Raw genomic sequence first — 21,016 nt, 5'->3', positions numbered from 1 at the left:
TATTCGAACATACGACCATAGATAAATAATACCTTGGACAAGTATGCCCTTGACATTCTCCCCCACCTAAATGGTTGACGTCCCCGTCAACTGGCGAAGCTTGAAATCTTCTGCTTCCACGCTTTAAGATCTTCGACACGTTCCCAGCTGGTTTCCTCCACAGGAAGGTTCTTCCACTTTACCAGATACTCGTGGATCCTTCGTATGGGTCTTCTGCCCCTTTTTACTCGCTCGGCCAGAATTTCTTCAACATCTTTGTCTTCCTTCTGACTAAGGTCGATAATTGGGCGAGTTACGATATTCTGCTACAGGTCCTCAGTGTCTTGATGGTACGGTTTCAGGTTACTAACATGAATTACTGGGTAGATTTTCATCCATGTGGGCAACGCTACTCTGTAAGAAGTATTCCCTACCTTTTTCAGCACTTCAACTGGTCCTTCATACTTCCTGACGAGGAGCTGGTCTTTGCGTCCTCGAAACCTGACTTGCTCTGGTCGTAGTTTGATGAGTACCTGGTCTCCCGCCCGAAACTCAAGAGGCCGTCGCTTCTTGTCCGCCCACTTCTTCATCCGCTTCGATGCTTTTTCTAAGTATGCTCGGGCGATGTCGTTTGTCTGTTTCCACTCTTTCGTGAAATTGATGACTTGAGGGTTCTTCCCTGCAAAGGGATGATCGACAAGGTGTGGCAGTACTGGTTGCCTCCCAGAAACAATCTCAAACGGGTTTCTTCCTATAAATGAACTTGTCTGAGCGTTGAAACAGAATTGGGCTACGTCCAATAGCTGGACCCAGTTCTTTTGCCTTGCGTTTACAAAATGGTGCAAGTATTCCTCGAGCATGCAGTTGAATCGCTCAGTCTGGTCGTCAGTTTGGGGGTGGTAGCTTGAGGATATGTTCAGACTTGTACCCAAGAAGGAAAATAACTCCGTCCAGAAGGAGCCAATGAATCTACCATCCCTGTCACTCACTATACTTGTCGGGACTCCCCACAACTTAACAACATGCTTAAAGAACAATTGAGCTGTCATTTCTGCTGAACACTGCCTGGTGGTGGGGATGAAGGTGGCGTACTTTGAAAAACGATCAATGATGACTAAGATGGCTTCAAAGTCGCCTACCTTAGAAAGATGGGTGATAAAGTTCATAGAGACACTCTCCCAAGGTCTTGTTGGAACCGGTAGAGGGTCAAGAAGTCCAGCAACCTTCACTTTCTCTACTTTATCTTGTTGGCAGATGAGACACATCTTAGTGTACTGCATGACATCATCTCTCATATTCGGCCAAAAGTAGCCCTTCTTCAGCAAGGCGTACGTCTGCTGCCTCCGGGATGGCCAGCCCATAGAGTGTCGTGACACTCATACAACAATTTCTTCCTTAAGTCCCCTGCTCCAGGAACATATAGCCGATTGCCCTTTGTGACTAACAAGTCTTCCTCGACCCAAAACTATCGTGTTTTGCCCGCCTTCACTAAATTCATGACATTCTGAGCGGCATGATCTTTCTGTAGGAACTCTCTCAAGGTGTCTCTAACCGACCAACCAATCTCGCTCCCCCGGAGGTCAGCTAATAGGCATATGGCTGCATGTTCTTGTTTTCGACTTAGGGCATCAGCAGCCTGGTTGCTCGACCCCTTCTTATGTTCAAATTCGAAGTCGAACTCGGCCAGAAATTCCTGTCATCTTGCTTGCTTCAAAGTCAACTTTGGCTGGGTAAAGAAGTGGCAGGTTGCACTGTTGTATTTCATATGCCCAAATGTAAGGCTTGCCATTTAATTAATAAGAAAACAACCTAACCTTGTGAGAAGAAGCAACAAGAAAGTCAGCATCAAGTGTCTGGATATCGACAAACATATGTGTGAAGGGATGAAAACCCTTTACAGCGGAAAATATACAGAAACTCAATTTTAATTAGAACCTTAAAAATACCAATACATTGGCAAAAAAATATTGGTTAAACATGCTTTAAAAAATTACAGAGAAGAAAACTTACGCTCGTTGACGACTCTGAATCTGCCAATCACCAAATTTTGGGGCACCACCACTTGAAAACCTTCCTATTCTCTGATTGAGATGGTTTGTGGGAACCAAAATTGGAATAAGGGAATGGAGAGAATTTTTTTTAGAGAGAATGGATAGACTTCTTCGCAGAACTCTCTCCCGTTCAAAAAAAAAATTTGTTATGCAAAAAATTCCCTCTTCTTCACTGAAGAAGAGGGAAGTTAGAGAGAATAGTTGGGAACGTGGGAAAACCACCCACGTTCCTTATTAATTTAATAAATTAATATTAAATTAATATTAATTAATTAATTAATTAATTATATTAATTAATTAATTAAATAATTAAATAATTAAATCATATTTAATTAATATTTCATTTAAATCATATTTAAATGAATATCTCTCACATAACCTATAGTTTTAATTTAATTAATTTAATTAAATCAAATTTAATTAAATCAAATTAAACAAAACTATTAATTAATTCTCCAATTAATTAATTTCTAAATTAAATATCTTATATTTAATTTAATCCATAATTTGAATCATATTCAAATATAAATTTCTCTCATAACTTATAGTTTTAATATGTATCATATACACATTAAATTTTAACTTATAGGTTTAATATGAATCTAATTCACATTAAACTAATATTTGAACTTATTCAAATATTTTATTCTCTCATAATTTAATTTTGAATCATATCCAAAATTAAATTTATATAATAAAGTCTAATTAAAATATAAACTTTATATTATAATGTATCAATATACATTATATTAATTCCCAAAGTAAATTTGAACATTTCAAATTACAACCAATATAAATAAATCTCATTACTCTTTATGAGCTAGGAAGGGGACCTAATGGACCTACAGATCAGAAGCTACAACGATATGAGATTAATTGGCTAAACTCATTAACCACATTAATCAATATTCGTTAACTGTGTGTACACTCCACTAAAGACTCACAGCTGAACTCTTCTCACTGTAGATATATTTCTGTGTCCACGGATATAGACCAATACCAGTAAGTTAGTCCTTCACAAGTGTTCGTAACTCCAGCTGGGTCAAATTACCGTTTTACCCCTGGGTTACCTCTAGTCCTTAAATACCAGTGCTCCTCTAATGAACAACCTGTTTATGGTCCAACCACTAAACAGAAACCCCTCTCGTGCCATTGAGAGGGTAGGGCCCTTTGTTCAAGTCTCAGAGACACCATTTAAGGGAACACTTATCTACTTACCCTAAAGGTGGGAAGGAGTGAATTCCATCTTGTGTGATTATGTTCTCAGCTCTCCACTCGGTCTTGTCCCCAAAATGATAAGAATATTGAGTCGGCAATCTGGCCACTCTCACTCGTATAAATCAAAGGACAATCCCTCGCAAATAGGAGTTCATAATACACTCAGGATTAAGACTAAGTTACCTAGGTCATCCTAATGAAATAGCAATCCAACTAGTTAACGGAGTTACATCTAGTGATTACTATTTCGTGGTCCAGTCTTATGCAAACTCATTGCATAGGATACCCTCACTCGCATGTCACATACATGAACGCATTTGATCAATGTGTCTGTATCAAATACAAAGTGAGTCGTATCCATAGTGTTAACAGGATAAGGTACCCAACCTTAACCCTATACTATAGACTCTTTAAGCTGATCTTGAACATTAATCCCTGTATGTCTCTACATACTGTTCAAGACTCATCAAACAGCTTAGGATGTTAGTTTATTGGATTTGGGTTATTAAGACAATAAAATAATCAATAACACTTATTGAAATTAAATAATAAAATACTTTATTAATGACGGTCATTGATTATATTTACTATCTACGAGTTTTAGGACATAAAACCCAACAATGTGAAACACTCAAGCACGAATCTACAAGCACTTTTGCCTCAAAATGATGTGCCAAGCCAACTATTTCTTCAATTGGAAGAACATAAGTTGCAGAGAAAAAAAATCAAATCATACTGAATTCCACTATTTCCATAGAGTTCTTATTAGAAAGATATCAAGAGTAATTGGACACAGATCAAGAGAAGGAAAAATGTCTGACAGTTCTTTTCGTTCTTCATTCATTTGACTTTATTATTTTTATTCAGCTGCACACCTTTCCACTAGAAGTGTGATAACTGAAGTAATATGATAACACTTCAGTTTGAAATCTTCACCTACTACTTGTTTTACTTGAGTAATGTTTATAAATTGAATGGTAAAAAAAGGAAATAGGTTAAAAAAATGCTAAATATCAAATAAAAGGGTGTACCCAGTACATTTTGAGACATGATAGGTAACCACAAGCTTTGTTTTTGTTGAAAACATTTCCTTTAACTCTAGTAAGTTTGGGACATTATGTTCACCTAAACTTACAAACTTCATAACAACACCGGTCCTTTCAGCTATAAGTTGCCAAGGAACAATGGCACTATGATGTTTAGCAACCGTAAGTATGATTTGCACTGAAAGAATAGATTGTTACAGTTTAAACTTAAAGTTAAAGCAGTATATGGCTACACATGTTTAAAAAGATAAAGGATGCAACTTCATGATGTAGGAATGTAAAACACTTTCGTTAACTTAAATCTGAAATCAGAATCTTCACAAAGAAAACCTTAAAGCCTACTGTTAGAATTAGTAGGGCTTTGCCCTTAGAGTATTTTTGGAAAGAATAATATATAAGATTTTATTTCCTAAATATTTTCTAGATCTTTTCCTTTCTTACTCCTATTGTACTCTATTTATTTTCTCCATTTGTACCAATTGTATTCATAAGAAGAATAATAAAAACTAAAGTATCGTGGTTTTTCTTCCAGTTCTCTGGTTTCCACGTAAGTCTCGGGTTGTTGTTAATTGCTTTCAATATGGTATCAGAGCAAAGCAATAACGAAACCCTAGGAGAAAACCAGATCGAAACTGAACCCGTCACTACCGCCGCCGCCATGGAGAAACTGCTTTAGAACCTACAGAAATCGCCAATCTACCCAACGGAAGTGGTTTCGCAGCCGTACGAGCCGCCGTCTGACCAGAAGATGCTTCACGCGCTGCTCCTGTCCGACACGTCGGCCGTTTCATCTCATCGCCCAGCCCATTCCCTTCTACGCGCCGTCGGATGTCCAACCGTCAAACCCTTCCAGCCATCTGCATCCTCAAGCGCCGCCTATGAGCTCCGGATAGCAACCCTCAACCGTAAATCTTTGAAATCTGTACAGTAAGCATCCGTTGTACGTTGACTCTTTACAACAACTGTTGTTTTCTAGTAACAGAATTGATCAACCCTAGAACAGATCGAACATTGAAGCAAGCGAGTCTTCGACGCATTCCAAACCAACCGAGTTGCCGATGTATTCCAAAAACCCGGTAACTTCGTTCCCTAATTTACTGTTAAATTATATAACTGGCTCTTTGGGTTCGTCTACAGGAAATTTTTCAGGTGAAAAATTAAATGGGCAAAATTATTTTTCTTGGTCCCAATCAATAAAGATGTTCCTCGAAGGTCGCCACAAGTTCAGCTTCTTAACTGGAGGGACTGTACGTCCTCTACCAGGAGACGCCTTGGAACGACTTTGGAAAGGGGAGGACTCACTTACTCGGTCCATGTTGATTAATAGTATGGAACCACAAATGGGCAAGCCTCTACTATATGCTGCCACAGCAAAAGATTTATGGGATACAACTCAAACCCTTTACTCGTAACGACAGAATGCCTCTCGGTTGTATACACTGTGAAAACAGGTCCATAATTGCAAACAAGGGACTCTGGACGTGACTACCTATTTTAACAAGCTCTCTCTCCTCTGGAAAGAGATGGATTTGTGCCGAGAGACAGTTTGGGACACACCAAATGACGGTACTCAATATGCTAAACTTGAAGAGGCTGACCGTGTTTATGACTTCCTTGCAGGACTTAATCCCAAATTTGATACTGTTTGTGGTTGTATACTCGGACAAAGACCTCTTCCCTCCCGAATGGAAGTTTGTTTTAAAGTCCGCCTGGAAGAGGATCGCACTAATGCCATGGGTGTACTACTACCCCTACCATTGACTCCGCTGCCTTTAGCGCTCAGTCCTCAAATCATGACAGTGACAAGAATAATGGGAAGTCAATTCCTGTGTTTGAGCACTGCAAGAAACAATGGCACACCAAGGATCAGTGTTGGAAACTCCACGGTCGTCCCCAAGAGGTAAGAAACGGTCCTCTAACGAGAAACAAAACTCAGAACGTGCCTACATTAGTGAGACTACCCCTGCCAGCACCTCTCAATCAACCGATCCTACTGCGAGCGAGACCAAGACTTCGACTCTGCGTGCCATTGCTCAGTCAAGTATGCCTCAGTCCCTTGGGCTTATTAGCGTTGATGGGAAGAATCCCTGGATCTTAGACTCAAGGGCTACAAATTACTTGAAAGGTTCTTCGGAACACTTTATCTCGTATGCCCCGTGTGCCAGTAATGAAAAAATCCGAATAGCTGATGGCTCTCTAGCTCCAATCGCTGGCAAAGGACAAATAGTTCCCTCTGACAGTTTTACTCTCCAGAATATTTTGCATGTCCCTAAACTGTTTTACAATTTTTTATCTATAAGCATGATCACTCGTGAGTTGCAATGTAAAGCTATCTTCTTACCTGAATCGGTTTATTTCCAGACATGAGCTCGGGGAGGACGATTGGTACTGCTTGACATAGCAGGAGACTTTACATCCTTGATGACGATACCTCCTATAGTAGTTTGTCTAGGGTTAGTTTACTGTCATCTTACTTTAGTACATCTGAACAAGACTGTATGTTGTGGCCTTTTCGACTGGGCCACCCAAACTTTACATATATGCAATATTTATTTTCCGACCTTTTTTCTAAACTTGATGTCTCTTCTCTATCTTGCGATGTGTGTATTCGGGCTAAACAACATCGGGTCTCTTTTCCCTCACAACCATATAAACCTACACAACTGTTTATCCTCATCCATAGTGACGTTTGGGGTCCTTCCAATGTCACCACCTCATCGGGAAAGCGGTGGTTTGTAACTTTCATCGATGACCATACCTGTCTTACCTGGGTCATACAAGGAAACTTGATGAATATGATCCCTCTCTTGACATTCCCATTGCTTTGAAAAAAGGTACCATATCCTGCACTAAACATCCCATTTGCAACTATATTTCCTATGATAATCTCTCTTCACAGTTTAGAACGTTTACAGCAAGCCTTGACTCTACCATAATACTGAAAAATATCTACACTGCTCTAAAGTGTCCTGAATGGAAAAATGCTATTATGGAAGAGATGAAGGCTCTTGAAAAGTATAGAACTTGGGAGATCTATGCTCTACCCAAGAGACATAAAACTGCAGGATGCAAATGGATGTTCTCTCTCAAATACAAAGCAGATGGTACGCTTGATAGACACAAGGCAAGGTTAGTTGAAAAGGGATTTACTCAGACCTATGGTATTGACTATTCAGAAATCGTTTCTCCAGTTGCTAAGTTGAATACTGTTAGAGTCTTGCTATCTGTTGTTGTGAACAAAGATTGGCCTCTATACCAGCTGGATGTTAAGAATGCTTTTTTGAATGGAGACCTTGTGGAGGAAGTCTACATGAGCCCTCGCCAAGATTTGAACCCCAATTTGGTAGCAGGTGTGTAAACTCCAAAAATCCTTATATGGTCTGAAACAGTCTCCGAGAGCATGGTTTGACAGATTCACTACCTTTGTCAAGTCCCAAGGGTATAGTCAAGGGCACTCTGACCATACTCTATTTACAAAGGTTTCCAAGATAGGAAAGATTGCTATTCTAATAGTAGATGACATTGTTTTGACCGGAGATGATCAAACAGAAATCAATCAATTAAAACAGAGAATGGGTGATGAATTTGAAATCAAGGATTTGGGAAATCTGAAATATTTCCTTGGAATGGAGGTGGCCAGATCTAAAGAAGGTATCTCAGTGTCTCAGAGAAAAATACACCCTTGATCTGCTCAACTTGAGGGGGACTGTTAGAATTAGTAGGGTTTTGCCCTTAGAGTATTTTTTGAAAGAATAATATATAAGATTTTATTTCCTAAATATTTCCTAGATCTTTTTCTTTCTTACTCTTATTGTACTCTATTTATTCTCTCCCTTTGTACCTATTGTATTCATAAGAAAAATAATAAAAAGTAAAGCATCGTGGTTTTTCTCCCAATTCTCTGGTTTCCACGTAAGTCTCGAGTTTTTGTTAATTGCTTTCAATACCTACACCTTAGACAATCAACAAGAATGCGAACAAGTACAAAATGTAAACCCATTGAAATTTACATATTATATATGAGAGAGAGAACTAATAGTCCTGACGGTTTGATCCAACCGTATCTATGTATCACTTGAACTTTGAAAACAACCTCACAAAGTTTAAGTGTAAGTTTACAACTCTCAACATACCAAAAAGTCAAGAACCGTGAAAAAAGCACTTCAAAGAGCACAAAAAAAATGGCAACCAAATGTGTAAGTACAACAAACTTAGCCTCAAACCAACCTTAAAAGTGTTCAAAATGAGTCTAACTATCACTTGAATTTTAGAAACGATGTAACAAAGCTTAAGTGTAAGTTCGTTACTCATAACCTAGCAAAAAGTTAAAAAAGTGAGAAAAGAGCCTTTCAAGACCCAAAATGGCAACAAAGTGTGTATGTTCAACAAACTAAGTTTAAAACAAACCTAAGAAGTGTTGAAAACATGTCTACGTATCACTTGGACCTTAAAAAACGACCTAAGACATCTTAAGTGTAAGTTCATAACTCACAACCTAGCAGAAAGTTCAAAAAATGTGAAAAAAAACACTTTAAGACCCAAAGTGGCAACCGTGTGTGTGAGTGCAACAAACTTAGTGCCAAACAAACCTAAAACGCATTCAAAACATGTCTAAGTATCACTTGAACTTTCAAAACGGTCTAACAAATCTTAACTGTAAGTTCGTAACTCATAACGTACCAAAAAGTTCAAAAAAGATTGAAAAGAAGCACTTCAAGACCTAGAATGCCAAGTGTGTAAGTGCAACAAACTTAAATTCAAACAAACCAAAAAAGCATTCGAAACACGTCTTAGCTTTCAAACGACCTAATGACGCTTAAGTATAAGTTTGTAACTCATAACTTGCCAAAAAGTTCAAAAAAGTGTGGAAAAAGCCCTTCGATGGCAATCATGTCTGTATGTGCAACAAACTTAGTTCGAAACAACCTAAAACATGTTCAAAACATGGGTGAACGGTTTAGTGCGGTTTCGGATGAATTTTTTTTGCATTTTGTGATTCGGTGGTTTCGATTCAGTTTTATTTATGTATAAGCGGTTCAGTTTTGATCCAGTTTAACATAGGTGAACGGTTTAGTGCGGTTTCGAATGAATTTTTTTGGCATTTTATGATTTGGTGCGATTTCAACTTCAAATCGAAAAGTGAACGCCTTTAAATCTTAGAACCCTTCCAACCTTTGATTAATTGTTAAATTTTCTTAGGCATCAAGATTGTGCCTAACCTTACTCTATAAATGTAGAATAAATTAAATTATATACCAATACTCACATTATAGTTAATTAAAAACTAAAATAAGTAATTGGTCATGAAAAGTAGAAAAAAGGGAAAATGACACAAAAATATGTTGGAAATTCCAAAAACATGTTTGAAATTCCAAAAACAAGAATAACAAAATATTTAAAAATGACATTTTGTTTAGTTTTCAAAATTGTGTTTTGAAAACATAGGTAAACAAAATATGTATTTATAAGCTTAATTTCCAAAGCTAAAAACTAAAATTCTAATGGTCATCAAATCTAAAATTTGATTAAGATTTCAACTACAATCCTTTGAGAAATTTTTAGTTTATACCTCTGAACCTTGGGATTTGTATCAGTTTAAACCTCAAACTAATAATTGTATCAATTTAAATCTTGAATGTTGTGAGTTGTATCAATTTTAACCTCAAACTAATAACTTTATAAATTTATATCCTGAACTTTTACAAGTCTATCAATTTAGACCTTGACTTATATAAACTTATCAATTTAAATCCTCAATTATGTTTTACTTAGACACACTTATAAAAGTTGAAAGTTTACATTGATACATGCTTGAAAATTTAAGGTATAAATTGACGCATTTATAAAAGATTAAAAATTTAAATTGATATATCTAATATAAATATTAGTTTATGCTTTAAACTAATACAATTCAAAGAATTTAAAGTTTAAATAGGTATATATAAATCATCGTAAAATGACACTAAAAATAGATTTTATCTTTTAAAAAAATTAAAAAGATAGTTACCAAGAACCATCGGAAAATCTTGCCTTCTTGCGGACGCGCCCATGCCATTTAGGCGACCGGCAAAAAGGGTTGATAAAGTTGATAAAAGCTTGTATTCAATTAACATTATTTGCTTCGGTAGCTCAATTTTTAGCTATCTCCTTTAATTTGCTTAATCCTTTTTCTCGGAAAAATTGATCTTTTCATTTGGTTTTAATTTAGTCCCATTTTTTTAAAGGCCATATTGCTTAATCATTTGGTTTTAATTAAGTTAAAATAATTTGCTTAATCTTTTCATTTTTTTAAAGTTTGAGTTACGTTTTCAATTTCATTTATAGGTTTTCTGATTAAAATTCTTTTATCAGTGAATATTCACTTTATTGTTCCATGTTAATGTCTATTACATTAAAATTAAAAAAATCTATAATTAATTTAGAGATTTTTTCAAATATAATAAAATGAATCTACTTGTTTATAACTTAACAAAAAGGAATTTCTATCCTTTAAACAAGAAAAGTAAAATTTTGCTTTCTAACAGTTTTGTAATTTAAAACAAAATTTTCTTATAATTATTTTAACTTAATTAATAAACAATGTCAAATTGAAGTGAACATCGAGAACTAGTGAGTATTGTGATCTAAATCATATTCAAAGAAATTCAAACCTCAAACATAAAAAGATAACATTCAACTTAGAAACTAAACAAAATCTATACCAAAATATGTATCTTCTCTTATTTATTTTTTCAAAACTATGATTATTTTCGTCCAATATCTTAACCAACAAACTCTACAAATGAAAACTATAGTTCAATTGTCAATCCATGGCTATAACTTAAAAGAAATTTTGAATTTTGTTGTGTAGTTTGATGAAAAAAATTAAGAAGAAAAAAGGAAATTTTGTTCTAAATCACAAAACTAATAAAAATATTGTACAAATATAACAAAAAATTATAGTCTATCAGTAATAGATAATGATAAACATTGATATACTTTTATCAATGCCTATCAGCTAGCATCTATTACTCACAGGTAATAAAAGTCTATTAGTGTCTATCAACATGTATAAGAGATATTTTATTATATTTTGGTTCATTTTACAATATTTAGAGACAGTTTTAAAAAATGTTTCTGAAATAACTTTTTCAATATAAATTATGGAGGAAAATTTATCAAACCATAAAAACTATTTATAAATTTTTTTATCAAATAGTAAGGACTAAGTTCCAATTTTTAGCCAACAAGAACTTAAATCAATTAACATTTGGATGTATTAATAATCTCGAAATCTATGATGCCAACTTTTAAAGTCCTAACAACTAAAACCTCATTTGCTAATCATTTTGTTTTATTTTGTGTTTTTTTTTTAAAAAAAATAGGACTATATCATCTCCATAACTTACAATGATTTGAATCTTTCTTGAATACATTTATTGAATTCTTTATCAAATTTAAAAAAACAAAAACAAAAACACTTTTTGAAAGTTGTATTTCTAGTTTTCAAGATTTAACTTGATTTTTTAAACCATTGATAAAACACAGATAACAAAAGTGACTTAATTTTGAGAAAAAAAATTACAAAACACCATCTTCAAACTTTTAGGAGCCGTTTGAGGGAAGGGTTAAGTTATGGATGGTTGATGTTATGATAAAACTAGTGTTGTGATAAACCTAGTTTTATCATCATAACATGTGGGTTTAAAAAAGTAATTTTATGATAAGATGTGTTTTGAGGAAATGTTTAAAAAGATAGTTTTATAGGGAAATTGAATTGATTGGATCATGATGAATTGAAAAAGGTTTAAGAAGAAAAAGAGAGAGGGAATAGGGGTTATGATAACCCTAAAACAAGGGTTATGATAACATTTTCCTCAAACAGGGGTTGGGTAACCCCACATTGATAACCCTCAGCCCAAACGGTCCCTTAATTTTTTACCAAATTTATAATCAAACAAAACTATTTTCAAAAAATGTATAAAATTAAATAAATGTGAAACTAAAATAAAATTTGTGGATATCCATAGTAATCTATAATTAAACCAAACTATTTTTTCTAAAAACTATATGGTTTAATTTTTTTGGAAATGTGAAAGGAAAATAAAATTTGTCCATATCTAAATTAAAAAAAAAAAAAAAAAAAAAAAAAAAAAAAAAAAAGAGGTAAAAAAAGTGTATATATTTAAAAAAAAAATTACGAATTGACTTCACCGACCTCAACGTTGGCCATCACGTTTCGTAGTCCATTCCGTGTTCGGTGCTACTACGACAAAACTAATGCTTTTATTCTACTTTAAGGTAATAAAAAAAGAAGTCAATGTTCTTGCCTCTTGGATTGGTTTCGATTCATTCTGCTTTACTCCCATTTCTTATAAATACTAATCATCGTTTCATCCCTAATCTCATCAATCTCTCGTTAGAGGAATTTCTACTTCGATCAGGATCTTAAGACAAGGTAATGTTCCATAGGGTTTATGTTGTTGAATTTAATCCATGCAATGTTCTAATCTCATCAACGAGTTTCGATTTTGGCATTTGAATCTGGGTTGTTAATCTTCGGTTTATGGAATTAATTTGTGTTTAGGATCTGATTATTAGTGGCGTTTTTTTTCCTCTTCTTAATTGCTTAGTTATGGAGGAATCTGTCTCTTCTTTATTTATATGGATTCTAGTATAGTTCTTGCAAATTGTCATTTCATATTGGTGAGATGATAACGCCTTCTGTCCTGTTTTCAGGCATGAATTGTGGAGAATTTCTATTTTCTTAGTTTCGTTCATTGTATTTCCTTTCGAATTGAAAATAAAATTGTATGTGGCAGAAAGAAGTTTGAAACTGATGTAAGATGGAAGAGATAGAAAAGGTAGTTAGTTCATCCTTGTATTGCTGATAGTTTACTTTGGCATTCCGTTTTGATTTTTGGTTTTTTGAAAAATAAGCAAAATTTCTATCGATTTTATATAATGATTTGCATCTTTAAGTTAAAGGAGTTGGATTTAGACTTAAAATTTTCAATAATTGAAGACGAAAAACTAAATGGTCGTTGAATGGGGCTTTCATGATTCTTTTGGACTAAGGAAAGACACGGTTAGACAATTTTCTTCCTCTACATGATTGTTTATAATTACAGATCAAGGATATTTTAAGCTACTTCATTTTCTCTTTTTCTCCCTTCTTTATGCAGTTTGTTTTGTTTTGCTATTTTCAGTTGGCGATTTTCTCTGCTTTCTAATTGTTTGGGTGTGTATTTTCTATTGAAAATTAAAAGATGAAGAAAGAAGAAATAAGAGAAAAAGAAAAGAAGAAAGAAGAGAAGCACAAGAACAAAGATGAAGCCAAAGATGAGAAGGAATCCAAAAAGAAGCACAAAGACGAGGATGGAGCAGAAAAGGAAACAGAAGTGAACAAGAAGAAGGAAAAGGAAGATGAGAAGAAAAAGAAAAAAGATGAAAAGAAACCTAAGAAGAAAGATGAGAAGTCTGGGGAGAATGATGGAGTGAAAGACAAGAAAGGAAAGAAAAAAGAAGCGGAGGAAGATGAAGATTTTGAAAAAAAGGAAAAGAAACAGGAAAAAGGTAAGAAAGATAAGGAGAAGGGCAAAGGTTCTGATGTAGTGGAAGATAAGAAAGTGAAGAAGGAAGTTGAGAAGGAAGAAGAAAAAGAAGATGGTAGTAAAGAAGAGAAGAAGAAGAAGAAAGATGAGAAGGAAAATAAGAAAAAGGAGAAAGGAGAAGAAGAAGATGATGGTAATGAAGAGAAGAAGAAGAAGAAGAAAGGAGAGAAGAAAAAGGAGAAAGAAGGAGAAGAAGATGGTGGCAAAGAAGAGAAGAAGAAGAAGACAGAAGAGAAGGAGAAGAAGAAAAAGGAGAAAGGAGAAGAAGATGATAGTAAAGAAGAGAAGAAGAAGAAAGATGAGAAGGAAAATAAGAAGAAGGACAAAGGAGAAGAAGAAGATGATGGTAAAGAAGAGAAGAAGAAGAAGAAAGGAGATAACAAAAAGGAGAAAGGAGGAGAAGAAGATGGTGGCAAAGAAGAGAAGAAGAAGAAGACAGAAGAGAAGGAGAAGAAGAAAAAGGAGAAAGGAGAAGAAGAAGATGATAGTAAAGAAGAGAAGAAGAAGAAAACAGGAGAGAAGGACAAGAAGAAGAAGGAAAAAGGAGATAAAAGTAAAGAAGAGGAGAAGAAGAAGAAAGTAGAGAAGGAAAAGGAGATAACTTGACTGATATACTTGATAATGATTCAATATATGTATATACTTTACTAGTATATTGCATACTTAACCATAACTACAGTGAACTGAAAAAATTTTTATGAAAATCATGTAATAAGTATATCAATCAATTAATACATATAATATAAGTACGTCAAAGTATTAATATACAAAGTAAAATCAAACCAAAATCAACGTAGAAAAATAAAACGAAATCATTTGAAAAAGTTAAAATTCTCATATCAACAACCAATATGTATATCATATTGCAACTAATGTACCATTTTATTGCATCTTAAAATCAAGATTAATACAATAGAAAAAGAAGAAGAAGGATGTACATCCACTTGAATGCCATAAGAAAAAAGAAGCAAAACCGGAAATAAAACTTAAAAAATCGTTTTGATTGTAGAAATAAAACTTAAAAAATCATTCGGATGTTGGAGATACAAGTTAAAAATTGAACTCCTAAAACCACTACGACAAAATCAAAATCAAAGGACGAAATCAAAATTGGAAATTCATCTTCATAAGAGTTTTAAATGCTTTGACAAACGATTAACAAATAAAGATGTCTTTACTGATTTCAGTGAATTTTGAATGATTTGACAAACGATTAACAAATGAAGACACCCTTATCGATTTCAGAAACCAATTAAAATCTACCGATGAGGAAAAGCGAGGAAGAACAAATTGTCGAGAATGTAAGAGAGAATTACTAGAGCTTAAAAAGAGTAGGAGAAGAAATACGTTGAAGGGTTGTTTGGGGATAGTAACATATTTATGATAGAAAAATATTTTAAAGAATTCAAATTTTGTCAATATTTGCACAATTTTAAAACTTTGTATCATATTTACTATATACTATTCTAAAAAAATTACCCGATACAAATCTTCTTTAAAAGGTAGGAGACGAATTAAGAATACTTTAGAAATAATAACAAATTTAAAATGAAAATTATTTTCAAAAATGAGAATTTTGTTATATTTGTAAAATCTCAAAATCACGTATCATGTTTGCTATATCTAAAAAAACCTACTACAATTTTTCCTTTACAATTTCCCAATGCTTTATTTTCAAAAATATCTAAAGCCATGAAAATCTTTGGTATTATTAATCGAAATTAACATTCAACTTTCAAAAGTTGCAGGGGAAGGAAAAAAAAAGTCCTTATGTATCATTCTTTTAAGTCCAAAAATGAATTTCGAAAGAAATTGAGTTGTATAAAAAAAATTCAAAAAAATACAAATTTTAGAAAATATACTCTAAAAGGCTCATTTTATAGTAACAAAAATGATATTGTAAAACTATTAAAATTCCAAAAGCTTTGAACCCAATGCAATTATAAATTAAAGTTAGGTAAAGTCACATATTCTATAATGGTTTTCCTTTTAATAATAAATGATAATTAATAATTAGAAATTATTTTTATTAATAGAACTCAAATAAAAGGTTAATGATAAAAGAAAGAAAAACTAAAAAAAGATCTACAACAAACGTGTATAGTAGGGTTGATTCAAGTGATTTAATTAACAATATTACATTTGATTTAAAAATAACAAAATTATCCATCAAAATAATGAAAATGGAGAAAAAAGTTTCTCCGTATGAAAGCTTTATATATAGTACTAGTAAACAACGCGTGCATCATACGTGAAAATCACATAAAAAAATTATAGTTTTAACTTAACTTTATAAAATTGAACCAGTTATTTCAATATTTTCATATTTATATCATTTTTATATGCACGTTGTAATGTGTGGAAAATGAATAGTAAATTTAAAAATATCATAATATACTATCTTAAAATATTCATTTTTATTTTAATTATAATTTGAAACGAAATTATACCTTTTTAATGTAAATATGAAATTGAATACTTCAATCATATAGACATGTACCGTCACTATAAAAAAAGGATTCAATAAAATAAATATTTTAATTATATTATAAATTTCTTTTTTTATTAAAAAATGTCATTAGGTAAATTATTAATTAGTACTTGAACAACTTAATTTTTATTATATCATAATTTTTTTAATGATTTTGTAGGTAAAAAATTAAAGGAAAGACTTTAATATTTCTTATGCTTTGTACATTTTATTATCTTTATATATACTTAATAAATTTGAATAATATTTACATTGTTTGAACAAAATCAAAATATAAGTCACTCAACCATTTCATTAATAAAATAGTTTTAATAAAAAAATTAAATGAAGAAAAAAACATGAGCAAAATTTCGATGATTACATTGAAAAAAGATTCTTAATATTACATGATTTAAACATTAAGAGCATAAACATATATATATATATATATATGTATATATATACATACATATATATATATGTATATATATAGATATCTATATATATATATATAAAGTTGGTGGTTTAAGTTTTCCAAACTTTTGTTGTGTACTAAAAAGAAACCTATGAATGAAAGAACATGCACAAGCATACTTGTATAAAGAAAATAATATACGAAGAGAATAGAAAAACATGATTTGATTTCTTCTTCATCCTTAGCATTTTGTGGTGACTTTATGAACATGAATGAAAAAGAAAGAGATATTTTATATCCAAAAATTTGAAAAAGAAGAATTTGAAAGATTAAAAGAGATACAAAAAAGTTAATATAAGAAAAGGAAATGTGAATAGTTGTGAGACAGAAGATTAAGGAGAGAGGAATATGAATAAATTTGGATAAATTTAAACAACATAATTAATTGGAGATAAAATTTTTAAATTTTGAGAAAAGTTATAACAAAGAGATGAAAAGTTAAAAAAATATTTCCACTAAAGCAATCATTAAAAGTAATAATGAAAATGATCGCAAACATCAAATCTACGTGAATTACAAAATTGTCACTAAAGCAATACTAAAATAAGTAACAATAAAAAAGTAAAATGGAACAAAAAGATTTCTCCACTTGCATCATTTTATATACGCTATAGTTATAGATACTATAGATAGATTAAAGTTTGAATTGAAACATTTATAAAAACTTAAGGTTTAAATTGATATAGTGATTAGTTTTGTAATGCCTCAAATTAAGGTATGTTATTTTTAATGATTTTAAGTTTAATTTTGAAAATTTTGGGTGTAATTTTCTTTCCATTGTTGAAATATTTGATTTGTGGAGATTGGATTTATTAGATATTTTGGAAAATATCTAATTGTTTAAAGTTGGATTTTGATTAAAATTGTTTGTTTTAAGAGATTTGTATTCCGGAAAATTTTAATTAATTATATATTATTATGTAATTAATTAAACTTGAAGTTGAAATAATTATATTACGTAGATAATATAATTATATTTCGGGAAAGATAAGAGTGAATTGATTGGAAAGAGAGGGAGATTTGAGTTTAAAAATATTTGATAGGTTTTAATAAAGAGAGAGTAGGAAATTGGGAAAAGAATTAAGGAAAAAGGAAAGAGAATAATAATAATAATTTATTATTATTAATGAATTAAATAGGCTCCTTAGGAAAAACACTATTCATCATCTTCCTCAAGAAACCCTAATCTTACCACTAAGAAACCATAGTCGCTGATCGTCCGCGTAACCGAGCTGATAGCCATCCTCATCACTGCGTTTTTTCGTAAGCTAGCCGATCTCCCAACCTTCACCAGAGTCGTATGCGTCCGCCCATCAACGTCTCCGTCTTCGTCCGTCTTCGTCTCCTAGCCGTCTTCATCAATTGTCTGTCTCCGTCTCTGTCTCTGAGTCGTCTCCTCCATTGTCAGCCGTCACAGCTGGTTGTCGTCCGTCACTTCTTCGTCAGTTGCTCGTCAGTCGTCACAGCCAGTCGCCTTCCGTTGCACCGTTCCGTCCGAGTCGATCCGTCAGTGAGCCACTCCCAACTGTGTGTGTGAGTGTCCCTCAGCCGTCCGAGTTGTGCGTGCGTGTGCAAGTCAGGCTCCTAGCCGCTCGAGCCGTCCTTTCCCTTCAACCGCACGCCAGCCATAGCTGAGCTGCTTCCAGCCTCAGCCCGAGCCGCCTAGCCATTTTGAGCCGCCAAGCCTATTTTGGCCTTTTCACCTACATTTTTGATAAGTTTGATTTGATTTTTGGTTAATGCGCAAGAAATAATTAGTTGGACTTTAAATAATTTAATTTTGGATTAAATTGAATTATTTTTCTTAAAGGATTGGAAGTGAGTTGTGGAACGTTGTCCTAAATTAAGGTTGAGTTGGATCCGATATCAACTTTGGGTAGGTTGAATTAACTAGATTTCTAGATCCTAAATTAACTGCAAATTTAGTTATCTTAGTATTTTACCCTTAATGTTTAGGATTTTTCTTGGGAAACTTGACTTTACTGTAAGGAAGGTATTTCTGTGAATTGAATTAATCTCCAGGTAAGAGATTCTTCTACTAGACATTCAAATTGAAGTAAGAGCTTGCATGTATTTTCTCGCTATGCGTACTTGTATTTGAGATGCATAATGAGTTTATGTTACGATAACTGATAATTAGGACATAGTTTATGTTTATGTTGATTGTTAGTTATGACATGGTAGTGTGATGACGATCATGTTTGATGATGTTGATGTTTATGCATGAATTATTTATCTCATCCTTAAGACTGCTACGATTAATATTCATGTCATGCTTATGATGCTATGTTATGCTGCATGCTATTGGATAGGGTGTACTGTTAGCTTTTTTTATTAGAGTCGTACCCACATGGGTGTCCATCTGGATCCCACCTTTTTATGATTGTGTAGTCCGACAGGATCACTAGTCCAGTATGAAATGATACGTTTACGAGTGGCTCGACGGAGTCACTCACAGCCCGATTGTCTAAGTGTTTCCTTCGAGATTCACTAAAGACCAGTTTGTCTTAGGCGTTCACCGAAGACCAGTTTTGTCCTAAGTGTTCCTTTGGGTTCACTGAAGACCAGAAATGTTCTTACAAGATCACAGATTGCACGTGTTCGGAAACGTGCCAGTTAGGGATACCACTTTACAGGACTCTAATAGAAAGTTAGTAGCCACCTAGCGGGGCTAGTAGTAAGTCTCTTACTGAGTATATTTTTATATTTACTCTCTTATGTTTAATTTTCCAGGAAAATATAGAGGTAAGAGCTGAGAAAAGTTGGCGAATGACAAGAAGTGACCGTGGCATGCCATAGGGAATGTTTTGCTTCTGCCTAATGTTATTAGTTTTTTATTTTAGTATTTATGCACCTTTATTTATTTTACTCCTTAAAACTAGATAGGACCGGAATAGGAATTTGTTATTTTGAGATTTATTTCTATTGATTTGTTTATTTATAATTTTAAACGAGTATTTAAAGTTCTGACCATAAACATTTGTTTTATCTTTAAATTTAATTTAAGAAATTTTATTTTTCTTTTAAGTAGTAACGAAAGAGTTGGGTTATTACAAAAGTTAGAAAAAATTAGAAAAAAAAAAAAAGTTAGCAAGATCTATAGGAAAAATCTTGCTTCTTGCGGACGTCCCCATGACATTTAAAAGGCGACCGCAAAAAGGGTTGATAAAGTTGATAAAAGCTTCTATTAAATTAACATTATTTGCTTCGGTTGCTTACCTTTAGCTACCCTTTAATTTGCTTAATCTTTTTATTGGAAAAAAAAATAGAAACCTTGTAATTTTTTTTATTCGGTTTCAATTTAATCCCATTTTTTTAAAAGGTCATATAAATTTGATTTTAAAATTTGAGTTATTTTTCAATTTGATTGATAGATTTGATGATTAAAATTTTTTATTTCAGTTTTTATGTGAATATTCTCTTACGTTAGAAATTAGAAGATGTATGTTTAATTTTAGAAATTAGAAGATCTATGTTTAATTTAGAGATGTTTTATAATTTAACCAAAAAATTTCAATCATAATAAGTTAGAGATATGATAAATCAAGATGAACATCTATCATTTAAAAAAGAAAAGTAAAATTAAAGTGTGCATTAAGAGCTAAATCGTACTAAAAAGTGAGTAAAATTCATACCTCAGAGGGTAACATTCAACTTATAAACCATATAAAAGCTATATCAAAATATGTATCTTCTCTTATTTATTCTTTCCAAAACTATTATTTTCGTCCAATATCTTAACTAACAAACTCTAAAAATGAAAACTGTTTGGCTAAATTGGCAATCCATAGCAATAATTTAAAGGAATTTTAAAATTTGTCTTTCAAGTTTGATAAAGAAAAGCAAAAATTGTTTTAATTCACAAAACTTCTAAAAATATTTATAAATGAAACAAAATTTTATAGTATATTAGTGACAGATAATGATAAATGTTAATATACAATGTCTATCAGTATCTATCATTCATAGGTAATAGCAGTCTATTAGTGTCTATCAAAATATGTAAGAAATATTTTACTATATTTGTAAATATTTTAGTTCATTTTACAATATAGTCAATTCCAAAAAATGTTTTTTAAATAGCTTTTTCAATCTAAACCATGGAGGAAAATTTATCAAACCATAAAAACTATTTATAATTTTTTTTATCAAATAGTAAGGACTAAAAATTCTAATTTTTAGCC

The 21,016-nt window shown here is 32.5% G+C and overlaps 1 protein-coding gene across 3 annotated transcripts; it reads left to right on the top strand.

Annotated features, from left to right (window-relative positions):
- Nucleotides 1–12,541: 12,541 nt before the first annotated feature.
- LOC127149056 (uncharacterized) lies at nucleotides 12,542–14,591 on the top strand. 3 transcript variants are annotated; one of them, XM_051083797.1, is made up of 3 exons: nucleotides 12,542–12,731; nucleotides 13,096–13,137; nucleotides 13,543–14,591. In XM_051083797.1, the coding sequence occupies exons 2-3, from the start codon at nucleotides 13,120–13,122 to the stop codon at nucleotides 14,491–14,493; spliced, it is 969 nt and encodes a 322-aa protein (XP_050939754.1). In that variant the 5' UTR covers nucleotides 12,542–12,731; nucleotides 13,096–13,119; the 3' UTR covers nucleotides 14,494–14,591. The 3 variants fall into 3 exon arrangements, with proteins under 3 accessions (XP_050939754.1, XP_050939755.1, XP_050939756.1); XM_051083798.1 differs by lacking the exon at nucleotides 13,096–13,137 and having other exon boundaries at nucleotides 12,550–12,731; nucleotides 13,483–14,591; XM_051083799.1 differs by lacking the exon at nucleotides 13,096–13,137 and having other exon boundaries at nucleotides 12,551–12,731.
- Nucleotides 14,592–21,016: the final 6,425 nt, after the last annotated feature.

This window comes from Cucumis melo, chromosome 4 (assembly GCF_025177605.1).
Source record: "Cucumis melo cultivar AY chromosome 4, USDA_Cmelo_AY_1.0, whole genome shotgun sequence".
Classification (NCBI taxonomy): Eukaryota; Viridiplantae; Streptophyta; class Magnoliopsida; order Cucurbitales; family Cucurbitaceae; genus Cucumis; species Cucumis melo.
The sequence above is the reverse complement of the archived record's forward strand: the minus strand, read 5'-3'. Positions and strand labels throughout refer to the sequence as shown.